Source organism: Mizuhopecten yessoensis, unplaced genomic scaffold (genome assembly GCF_002113885.1).
Source record: "Mizuhopecten yessoensis strain PY_sf001 unplaced genomic scaffold, ASM211388v2 scaffold9399, whole genome shotgun sequence".
NCBI classification, from domain to species: Eukaryota; Metazoa; Mollusca; class Bivalvia; order Pectinida; family Pectinidae; genus Mizuhopecten; species Mizuhopecten yessoensis.
In genome coordinates this window covers 885,904-898,821 of record NW_018408028.1, presented here as the reverse complement: position 1 = coordinate 898,821, position 12,918 = coordinate 885,904, and the positions used below count along the sequence as shown (strand labels likewise).

The 12,918-nt window shown below is 35.8% G+C and overlaps 1 protein-coding gene across 2 annotated transcripts in view; it reads left to right on the top strand.

Moving 5' to 3' along the window:
* Window positions 1–5,495: 5,495 nt before the first annotated feature.
* LOC110458003 (arf-GAP with SH3 domain, ANK repeat and PH domain-containing protein 2-like) overlaps window positions 5,496–12,918 on the top strand; it is a 79,294-nt gene continuing 71,871 nt past the window's right edge. For both annotated transcript variants that reach the window (XM_021509525.1, XM_021509524.1), the window contains exon 1: window positions 5,496–5,719. In XM_021509525.1, coding sequence (XP_021365200.1) covers window positions 5,594–5,719 — 126 coding nt within the window. In that variant the 5' untranslated portion in view covers window positions 5,496–5,593. The remainder of the gene's footprint in view (window positions 5,720–12,918) is intronic.

The window sequence follows — 12,918 nt, the reverse complement described above, 5'->3', positions numbered from 1 at the left end:
CATCTTTGACCCTAAACATTGTAGTGGTCATCTTTGACCCTAAACATTGTAGTGGTCATCTTTGACCCTAAACATTGTAGTGGTCATCTTTGACCCTAAACATTGTAGTGGTCATCTTTGACCCTAAACATTGTAGTGGTCATCTTTGACCCTAAACATTGTAGTGGTCATCTTTGACCCTAAACATTGTAGTGGTCATCTTTGACCCTAAACATTCGTTTCCTTCATTTTCAGCTCTCTCCTATCGGTAGTCCGAATTATTCTGACGTTTTATCGACTTTTGTTTGTATCGGTCTGGAGTCGATTAACGCCAGACCGATATAAAAAAAAAGTCGATAAAATGTCAGAATAATTCGGACTATCCCATCGGATGACCACTTTAAGAAAAGACACTTAGGCCCAGTGTTTTCTCTTTCCCTGCGGACCCCGAAAAAGAAATAAGAAAAACTAGTATTCCGGTGGGGAAATATATAAATCGATGTACATATAGGTCGAATTAAAACACAGGCTCTATTTGATCGTATCACTGTATTTGCCCTCGTAAAACATCATTAATCTCGGGAAAACAAAGGATTAGGTTCCACTATCCCAAGGGCGAACATTTATATCATTATACCTCATATGTATAGCATCGTGTCGGATTGGATTATATAGGTCACATGACAGGGAGACAAATCATTGTGCATTCCTCCCGCGCTCGAGTTTCCCGGTCAAATTTCCCTTACCCGGAGCCTCTTTTGAAATATATACAAGAGCCACTACGCCTGGGTTCCGAATGACTGAAGCAGACGACATAAATGAAGCCTAACTTGACCATTTCTTTTGTCATCGTTTTCTGTCGGTGTGATGAAATGTTTATCGACCTTGTGGCAGGGAAACACGATTATTTTGCTCTCGTGAAACATGATTAATCTCGTGCAAACAAAGCATTTTGGTTCCTTACAGTACGGGCAATTATATATAAAATAAAACCCAAAAGGATTTGTTTAAAATACCACGGACGTAGATAGATCTAGTTCCGTACTAATACAGATTCGTGTAGTAATATATACACACACCCAATGATACCAATAACTGAACTTATCCAATACAGATACAGGTAATTATATATTTACACACAATAATATATAATAACAAAAGCCTAGTCACTACTAAATAACAATAAAGACCAACAAAATAGCAAAGTGTATTGTATAGTCGGAACACCCGCCTTAAACATAGAAATACCATATCTCCTTTAATTTACCGGCATTAATATTATAAGAAATGTATACTACACATGGCTCAAAGCAATATACCACGTGGAGTGGTTTAATTATAATTAATGAACATACACATATCTCAATCTTTACACGATGATAATTACATTAGATCTGTGTTATAGGCGGAGGTTCAGTGATCCATGAAGTTTATAGACAGAACAGCGCTCCGAGTTTTGTCATTTGGAGTTTATTTCAGTTCACAATTGTAAAACAAAAAGGTTTGGTAACATACTTATTGCATGACCCGTAGCTGAGAGGTCCGATTGAGTTGTTCTTTGTTTAGAATTTTCAATATACAATGTACGGAACCACCTATGCATACAAACATGATGATTACACAGTTTCTGCAAAACTGCGTGTAAATCAATTAAAAATAATGAATCATTCCATCGTGTACCGATTAACGAGTGAGTGAAATAAATAGTTACAATAAATGGAAACAAAAAACACATCACAAATACTTTTGCGCTGAAAATGTTAATAGTGAATAATGACTTTAGGTTAAAGTCAACTTTTACTAGACGTAAACCTTACTAGACAAGTGAATTAACTGTTTTATGGGCAACTCGCACTAAAAGTGAGAAGGAATGGTTACGTTTTAAAGGCCAATCTCATGAAAGACGTTGTTTGAAAGAAAAAATTGTAAAAGACCGTAAAAAAAATGATGTTGTTTTACGTAAGGAGAAAAGAAAATTACAGGCGTCAAAACGGGAAGACCTTTTGAATGTGTATAATAATTCTCAAAAGGACTTCTGGAAGCAAATAGGTAAATTGGGTATACATCATGAACACAAAAATATTATTCCTACAGAAGTCATAGGTGCAGATGGTAATTTGATTAGTTATCTTCTCTTGTGAGCAGGTATTGATTGTTACGTCATTGGTTTGTGAGAGTAACGTCATCAATTTTTGAGAAAACGACGTAATTTTCTCACACAAACCAATGACGTAACAATCAATACCTGCTCACAAGAGAAGAAAAGAGATAACTCTGCAATACGCAAAGACGGAATAGTGATCTGTACAATGTCCCAGTGGAAAATGATGAAGTTAATTACACAGAACTTATTAACGCTTTGGGTCCACCGTCAAATGTGAGTAGCAATGATCTTAATTTACCCATTACAAGGAAAGAGGTTGAAGATGCTGTCTTTCGAGCAAAACTTAATAAAGCAGCAGGGATGCTATTCAGAGCTCGGTTTTACGTAACCTAGCGTGCATAGACCTTTTATTTGATATTTTAACATTTTGTTTTGTCAACGGTCAAGTCCCAGATATTTGGGGACATACTATTATAAACCCTATACTGAAGGCAGGGAAAGATCCAATGTCACCATTAAGTTACAGAGGGATTTCTTTGATATCTATCACATGCAAAATCTATGCTGATTAATAGTTGAAAAGTAGTTGTCTTGATCATCAGTACATTTTATATTCTATTTTAAAAAATTGGAAAATTAGGAAACATTCTGCTTTTGTCTGCTTTGTCGGTATGAAAAAGGCATTTGATTGTGTTAGACGTGAGTTTTTATGGATTAAAATGCAATATTTTGGTATCCATGGCATCTACTTACAAGCCATAAAATCCTTGTACCATGATATCCAATCAAGGGTAAAGATTAACAGTAAACTTACAGAGGCATTTGAAGTAAAACAAGGATTGAAACAGGGATGTAAAATCTACCAACAATTATTTCATTATATATAAATGATCTGGCCTCCGATATTCAATCACTAGGTAAAGGTGCCAAGGTCGATGATGCCCAGGTATCCATACTTCTGTATGCGGATGATATAGCACTTGCCGCACCAGATGAGGAGTCAATGCAACATATGTTAGACAAGCTTGGTAGTTGGTGTAAAAAAGGCATTTTCGCAATCTATCTGTACCTATAACACATTTCAATTTTACATGTGGTGATATACCTATAGAACAAATCCAGAATTACAAATACCTTGGTTTATGGTTTCATGAACACTTCAATTTACATTTTACTGTACAAGAATTGTGTAAATCTGCAAGTAGAGTATTGTATGCTCTTTATTCCAATTATGTACATGCTGGAGAAAGGTGTTACGAAGTTTACTGTAAGCTGTATGTATCCCTGGTAGAACTAGTGCTATTTTATGGTACTGGAATCTGGGGCCTGAATAAATATAGAGAAGTGGCTATGGTTCAAAATAAAGCATGCAGGTATTTTCTGGGTGCTGTTAGAAAAGCAAGCACGGTAGCCCTTCGAGGAGATATGGGTTGGAATTCATGTGAAGTTAACCAATTAACTGAAGTTTTTAGACTTTATTTACGTTTACAAAAACTGCGATGATAGCAGACTACTGCAGCCATTCATAAATGGTCATGTTCTATTAGAAAATACTGGGACTCTCGGGTAGTTTTAACCGCAAATACATCAACGTACAAATGTATGAAGGAGATGATGATAAGTGGCAGTTGTCTTTGTGGGATGACACAAACAATGTAAATGGTAATAAACTGCTTACATATAGAACTTACAAGTATGAGCCTGTCACTAGCGATTATGTAAAATCTGCACATCTCAAATGTAAAAGATTTATTTTATTTTACTTTGGATGTGGCTCTTTGCCCCTTGAAATTGAAAAAGGTAGGCATGCCCGACCTGTGTTTCCTGTCAATAATAGGTTATGTAAATTGTGCAACAATGATGTAGAAAACGAGTATCATTTTTTAATGGAATGTATATTTTATGATGATCTTAGATCTGTAATTTTAACGAAAGCAAACAATGTATATGGATTTTTCAATGATATGAACATTTGAACAGTTTAGATATGTGATGTGTGAACCAGTTCTCCAAAAAACACTAGCTACCCAACGTTCTCTTATGTGATGCGTGAACCAGTTCTCCAAAAAGCACTAGCTACCCAACGTTCTCTTATGTGATGTGGGAACCAGTTCTCCAAAAAACACTAGCTACCCAACGTTCTCTTATGTGATGTGGGAACCAGTTCTCCAAAAAACACTAGCTACCCAACTTTTTCTTATGTGGAGGAGAAGAACTATGTTTCTCCCATATTAAATTATGTATTATAATTAGATGTGCAGGTATGGGGTGGGGGATATATAATTTGTCGGTGGGGATAGACCCAACCACTCTTGTATATCACTTACACTTTGGGGTACGTACATGGTATTATATATATATATATGGACATTATAGTCCTGCTACAAATAAATTCTTATCAAGCATAATTGTTTTTATAAAAACTGGTCAATAACATTACATGTTTGAAGATACTTTTAAAAGTAAATAGTGTGATTTTTTTTATAACGTGTCTAATAAGTCATTTTGGCTAGACAGTACATTTGATATTCAAAGGTTTATATGTATTGTGATTTTATGAATACTATGTGTTTGACACGAAAATAAAATATTTGAACTTGAACTTGTTAAAAATACGGCCTTAATTGTTTCACGTGGCCGACGCAGTTCCTGATATCAAAAACTTTTGTTTTGCAAAGAACGTGAATATGATTTCGTCTCTTGAAAAAAACCCATGAGGTAATAATTTACGCCTCGTGAAACTTAATAAAAAATGACTGAACAGTTCGATAACATATGAGTAATTAAAGACGATAATGAGTGAATGAAAATTAAAGTAATTGATTTATTAAGAATGAATGAATGAATGAATGAATGAATGAATGAATGAATATGAATGAATGAATGAATGAATGAATGAATGTGGTTTGACAGAGAACGTGTCTTTATTATCCCTGGAAAACAAAACACGATGTTATAATTTATACTCCGTGGACGAACGAACAAAATAATTAATGAATGAAAAATAGCGGCAAAGTCCGCGAAACCAAGTAATTAGATAAAAAGTCCGCGGTGGAACTAAATGAACAATGACTGATCGATTAAAATCGATTGAGTAAATCTGTGGCAATGAATGAATAATATATATATATATACTATAATATGTCTCTGTATAAAGTAAGTAATTATGTTACGAATGATAGAATGAGTGACGAATGGAAATGAATTTATATATATGAATAAAAATGGATAATGAATCGCTTTGAATGCTATTTCTAAAACTCTAAATACAGTGGGAACATACTAATTTATTAGAACTTTACCTTAGTGAACTAACACAGATTACTTACTGATGTTACGAAGTATTCTGAAACAGACTATAGGAAGACGACAGCTGTGAACCAATCGGAAGTTCAAAGGAAATTCAGCCCGAGGGAGGTGGCCATTTTGAATACACAACAAGTGCCCTAGACTGACTTCCTGTGTTTCTGATGCGGACGACTCGGTTAGAGAGGGAATAAGCTAGGCGAAATGCCGGAACAAATTACCGTTTCGGAGTTTCTCAGTGAAACATGGGACGATTACAAGTCCCCCACTACGTCCGCGTTCTCCAAGAGGATGTCGCACTGTCGAAATACAGTGTTAACTCTCGAAGAGGTTTGTTCAACAAATACACACATTTCCTCATCAATTTCTCTGTATATAGTCTATGTGAAAAAAAGAGGTGTCATTGAACGCAGTTTGATTCTTTCCGTTAAACTAAATGTTGGCAATCAGTTGTCAGCTTTTAGCAGCTTATTGATGATTTATAGTGATTGTTTCAGCATCTTTACTGAAGGGGCGGGGTGGGTGTGTATTCCGATGTTTTTAACAGGGTTTGGTTTCGGAATACTTCGGATAGTAATAAACCTATACACACCAGTAAATAATAACAGCAACACTTTTTATCCGGTGTTTAGACACATTCTAAAACATTATAAATAATCACCTAATACAAAGTGTTGCTGTTATTTACTGGTGTGTATAGGTTTATTACTATCCGAAATTATCCCGAAACCGAGCCCCTGTGATGTTTTTGTCACGGAATCCCAAGGACTTAACTATCTTAACATTTACTTCCCTTTGAAAATGTTTATTGCAATTGTTTTTACTATGACTTGGTGTTTCTCGTGTAGTGTAATCTTGTTGGCAGTAAGAAGAAATATAATAAGTTGGGAAAACAAAAGATGCAACAGTTAACATGCATTTACAGATTATAGACAGTGCTACAAAATGGGGTTATAGTACAGTATATATGATATTTTCATAGGGTTAATTTTGAATACACAAGTGCCCTAGACTGACTTCCTGAGCTAATGCTGTGTTGAAAATGTTTTCCTGTAAATAAATATTCTTTAAGTGTTATTGAACTTAAACCATGTCAAACTAACTCATTCCAGTATATAATATTGGAATGGTTTTATGAGGAGTCCATACACAATTCTCATTACAGAATGTCAATGGTTTGATAGGGCCTATGAACAGTATAGTTTGTTGTTGTTAACCAAGTGGCTCGGTTGATAGATATCAGTCTACAGTTGTGTTGACCTACACTGTAAGTTTCGAATACTGGTCATGCTTTTTAACACATCTATAATCGGCTTACTTATTGTCTAGTTTTTATTGTGCTTTTGATGAAAAAGATAAAGGACGTTCTCAGATTTATTGGGAAACATTTGAAGAGGCCATCCATTAACTCCATGTTTTATCTGTATATGACATAGGAGTTCCTTAGAGCCCATTAATCATGGGCACAGCTGCAGTATTAACTTACCCTATACAGACTTAGTAGGGTTTATATTTAAACATCTGTCTGAGGGTTTTCACAAAAACAATTATAAATATTAGAAAAGGGGAATTGTAGTCTGTTTTGATACAGATATTTGAAATTCTGGACTCCAATCTACAGGAGACTAACTTTCAGTATTACCAGATTTATCTTAGTTGTTTAGTTTCATCTTCCTTCACACCAGTACATACTAGATTTGGAGTACACTTTGTAGAATTTGACCTAGATCACTGCATGGCTGATCAGTTTATCTAGATTAGCCAATTACACGATTAGCCAAGGAGGGATTTGATTTGTATAGTTAATTATGCTGGCTAGCTGGTTACAAATTACAATGTACACAACAGTTTACATGTTACAATGTACATACAGCTGGTACATCGCCCTGATTTCTTTATGATAGAATAGATACATTTCACCTGGATCTGCTATCTTTACAAAGGCCATGTAGTGATTAAACTTGATGTTGTGTTTCTGGCCATACTTTTATTACATTCTATAATAGTAGATAGAGCTGAGAGGTAGAGATTTATATATACACAAATTAAAGTAGTAATTATTTACAGAGATACATGCATAATAGGAAACAATTTGAATAGTACAGTTGTTTTCAAAATTTTCTTGAAAGTTATAGAGCGTAAAATGATTTCACTGTATATGGAAAGCCAACAAACATGCTGAATGTAATCTGTACTTTCAAGATATGAAAGAAAATATGAAATTAATACAAATGCTGATTCGCAAAAAGATGGAAGTTCATCAATGCTGGGAAACATGTAAGAAGCCATACAATCCCTATATCACAATTGTAAGGATCTTTTGTATTTTTTCTATAGGAATCAGGAATATGATTGCAGTCCTTTTGTATTTGTATGCTTCAATGAGATTGAAGACCGCTTCAATATGCATACCCTGATTCTAGCCTACAATCTGACTCACAAACATGTTTGTAAACAGTTTCCTGGCCTCATACAGCTATATCTGTATGTTCACTGACCAGGTTGTCGACATCCTGACTTTCTTACTCTCAACTTCCTGTCGATGTTAGTTACTCATTATGTACAGGAACCAAGGGCAGACAACTGTTGTTATACCTACAAGTTGTACCCTCAGTGGGGAAGTTTGTACCCAGGACTCTCTGTGTGAAATTGTTTGTAAACTCGTAGCCTCTGTCTGTATGGTAAATGTTGTCAGATTATAATTTAATATCTAGACAGATGTACAGATATGTTTCAGTCCTGCAAAATGTCCTGAACGTCTTTTCAGAACTTTGATTAGTCCAATACTAAAATAAATGGTGGATCTACAAATTGATGGCGAGTCCCACAAGAAAATTAGTCCAGGACTCCATAAACGTGTCCCAAAAATCACTGATGTAGATAATTGAACTTGTTCTAATAGTATATATATATGGAAATTGAACGATTGGATTATGATGAAAATTATTCAGAAACTGCATGGCCGAGATTGACTTTAGTAAAATGTTAATTTTGTAAATTGCTGATTTTTTATTTGCGAGAAAATGAAAACCTGTTGGGTTGTGGTAGCTAGGTTACACATTTATAGTTACTTAAAAACTCTAGATCATTTTATTTTCTGAAAATTTCTAACCTTATCAAATGTTGACAAAATAGCTTGACTTTCAATATTTTCTAGACCGCCTGTGCTGTACAAATGTGAATCCTCATCTGTTGGTAACCGGAGAGTGTGAACCTCAGAAATGCTTACACCTATTGATTAGAGGCTGATCAATATCTACCTACTGTAGTAGTGGCCACCTATACAGGACTTCAGGGAACTCCTAAAGATGGAGTAAAAGATAAAATACCACAACAGTTAAACAGTTCGTACCATAGTCATCCCAAATGTTTAACATGACAATATGCTGTGTACCTCATTAGGTCAATACCACATGGACAGCCATCCTACACTGTGAACTGTGGCAATACACTACATCTGTGTACCTAGCTCCCACCATAACTTAACTACACAAGTGCTGACCACGGCCTGCTGCTCGATACAAAAAAGATTATTGATAGTAAAAAGATACGCCTCTTTACCTACTCCATTATTTTAAAGCTGTAAGGGGAAACATATTTTTTGTTTGGTTTAATTCTTTTGTATTCGATGAAAACATGCCAGAAATTTCTATGGTGGCCTGTACACTAATACATAGAAATAAATTGTTATGGTCATTGCCATTCTGTAATGTATAAAAAAACCCCAAGGTAGTTAGACTTCGAAAATTAATACCTAAGATTTTCAGAAAGTTTGTAGCCAAGTTTGTCCATTGAAAGATTCGTTGTAAAATAAAAATGTTATCCTGTGAAAAGGTTGTGTTTCCAAACTATCAAGAACACATTTTCGTGAATGGGAAGGCAAATGGCTTAGGCATATGGCATATAGTAGATCACTGCCAACTAAAACACACAGATCTAGACCAATGAGTCTTTAGGGAATGGTGTTGAGACATCAAGCAGAAAGTGAAGAGATATTTTCATCAAATACACTGCATGAACATGTCTTTTTTCAGTCGGTTTAACTGGCTACGAGCCCTTAAGTTTTTATGAAGAATTTCCCAGTTGCATTTTACTACTAGCTTCTCCTCCCCAAGTTTGAGAACTTAGTATCAGTGATCAAAGTGATCAAATTTAATTATTAGAGTTTATTTTTGTTCTATATAATTCAATATTATATCTATACGGGTGGGTGGTGGTGGTTGGGGGGGTGGGGGTGTGTGTATTCTATCAGTTGGTGTGAGTGGACAGGTTACTGGGGTATGTGTACGGGGTTGGTATTCCTGCTATGTCGGGAGGTACAGCTGTACTAATTAGGGAATACTGCCAACAGATCTAGTCAAGCTTGTCCACTTATAGTCACCCGATATACTAGTTTAAATCCCTCTTCTTTTTGACTACTACAAACTATATTTGAATTTTATCAATCAGTATTTCATTTCCATGTTTAAACAATCAAATTTCACCTTTACTGCAGATTTTATTTTAAATGTATTTTTTTGTGGAATCTAACCAGGCTTTTTATAATGGTCCTGATGAAGTCGTTATCTGTCTGAGTTTACATATATAGCTTCTGGACATGATGTAACATACAAGGTCTCCATTACTGACCCACACTGTTGTTAGGTGTTATCAATTGCTGATGGCCATTTGATTAGTACAGTTATCATAAAGTATTTAGTTACCTGAAGCTAGACAATTGCTGATGGCCATTTGATTAGTACAGTTATCATCAAGTATTTAGTTACCTGAAGCTAGACGTCAAGTCATATATGGGTCACCTAAAGCTAGACGTTATTCCATTGGTCACCTAAAGCTAGAAGGTATGTCATTGGTCATCTAAGTTAATGATTGGTCACACTTTCATTTAACCAGGATACATACTTAACCTGTTATCTGATATCGCTTATAAGAAATACCAGCTGGTATGTAGGTATTTTGAAAATTGTAAAATGCACCTGTGTGTACAGTAATACTAGACCATTGACTACTCTGGGGAATGAGATGATGCCTACTGTAAGGTCAAACAAAAATCAAAATCAATGTTTCCAGTGTTTCCTTGGAAAAAAAGATAACGAGGTAGACATATGGAATCTTTTATACCCCCGCCATACCCTGCCACATAGTCAAGGGGACATGAAGGTTTTTGTTCTTTTGTCAGTCCATCTGTACAACATTCAGGTCTTTTTACATTCATGCCCTTACCACATTTCCTGGGGACATTGTATTTCTGTCCATCTGTCTGATCATGAGTGGACATAGAATGTTTATCCCAGGGGAACTTGGGAAATTAAGTGTTTGTCTGGTTATCCGGGGGGGGGGTGTCATTCATTAAATGTGTTTGTCTATCTTTCTGCATTCGGTGAGGCTTTGTGTTCAGCTCCATCACTCTACTGCAAGAAGTAAGAAGAAAGTAATAAAACTGCACAAGTGATCCATAGACATCTTGAGGCGTACTACACCAATATATCAGACAAAGGTCACTGTGACCTTTATTTCATGCTTCACCGACATTGGTTAGAATTCATGTTTAGGTCCATTGATCTAACACCAAAAGTCCAACAGTCATTGTACTTCATATGTTGATCTTCTTGATGAGTGCTAGTACTGCACCAGTATGTTACATTGTAGGTCACTGTGACCTCTGCTTGAGGAGAGCTAGTACTACACCAATATGTTACATTGTAGGTCACTGTGACCTCTTCTTGATGAGTGCTAGTACTGCACCAGTATGTTACATTGTAGGTCACTGTGACCTCTTCTTGAGGAAAGCTAGTACTACACCAGTATGTTACATTGTAGGTCACTGTGACCTCTGCTTGAGGAGAGCTAGTACTACACCAATATGTTACATTGTAGGTCACTGTGACCTCCTCTTGAGGAGTGCTAGAACTACACCAATATGCTACATTGTAGGTCACTGTGACCTCTTCTTGATGAGTGCTAGTACTACACCAGTATGTTACATTGTAGGTCACTGTGACCTCTTCTTGAGAAGTGCTAGTACTACACCAGTATGTTCCATTTTATTTCCTGCTTCACTGACTTTGGTTACCTTATGCATGTAGACAATTTTTGTCAGGATACTGAACCCAGAGCCCTAACCCTGGCAGTATTCAAACAATGCTGTGGGCCATTAAGAAAATGGAAGACTTTGGTTTTACTCTGCTTTCTTTTCTGGAATTTTATACCCCTGGTATATATAGGTAGATGTAATCTTCATTTTACAGTTCAATTGGTGGAGGATTCTAAATCTGGAAAAACCAATAAAATAAACATGATTTGGAAGAAAACACATCACACCTTTAATTGGATTGTACCCTCCGACACAAATATTTGGACAAATTAGATCTCATAAACACCACTATTCTATGTGTGTTTCGTAGAGATTGGGTTTAGACAATCAATATCACATGTGCGTTTGCCTGTAGGTGTAAACAACATCACATAGAAGCTTATAAATGACTATGTCTGGTAGCCATTCAGTTTGATGGAAGCGGGTTGCGGTGCATGATCTGAAATTCGCATCATTCCGTAGCAAAAAAACCCCTCTATCTCTGAGAACTCGCTCACAGAACAGCAAATCTTCCTTTTTTAGCACAATCTTTCTGATTAGCCATCGTGACCTTTGGTGACCCTACCTTTGGGTTTTGAGGTTACGTAACTACGGTTCCTGAATGAATATAAATGGCATCTGCTTCTTTTATCAGCCCCCATTGGTACAGGTTAATGCAGTAAGTGCAGACGCTAGAGTATAAAGTCTAGTTAGCTTCTCCTGGTACGTTATAACAAGGAAACCAGATTATATTGAAAAGTCTCTTGCTTGTTTCTGAAAAAGAAAAAAGAACCTGCAGTATAATTAACTTATTTAATTATAAATCAACAAGTTCATCCATCCCAACGGAATTAGCTCTGCTTTCAAAATATTTGTTTTGAAGATGAACGATTAAACAAACTTTGTCTTTTTTTTCAAATGATAATTTTGAATTCCAAAACAAAGTACTTTTAGTCAACATTTGATAACAAATTTTACTGGAGTGATCAAGCTTCTCGCCGTCTGGCCCATATGTTTACATAGAATCAACTGAAACCATTTATTTTGTATCCTGAGAATGCATTACTGTAGTTATAATAGGTTTCACAGAGGATGGGTTACTGAACAAGGTACGTCTAACTGATGATGAGAACAAATTAATTCAAGGTATTGGAATGTTGGAGTTGATGTTTCAGTTTCACAGTGCCTGATCAAAGTTATGAAAACAACATTATAAACATTGGAGTGAGTTAGTAAGATTTCCTAAGCGTCGGGACGGGTTTGGGAAACTAAAAATAAACTGGACGAGATATGTTTGCATTTATACAGGAATTTAGTAGCTGACTCATCATAAACTACATTGGTACTCAATGATACTACAAGGTACTAACTAGTAGCTGACTCATCATAAACTACATTGGTACTCAATGATACTACAGGGTACTAACTAGTAGCTGACTCATCATAAACTACATTG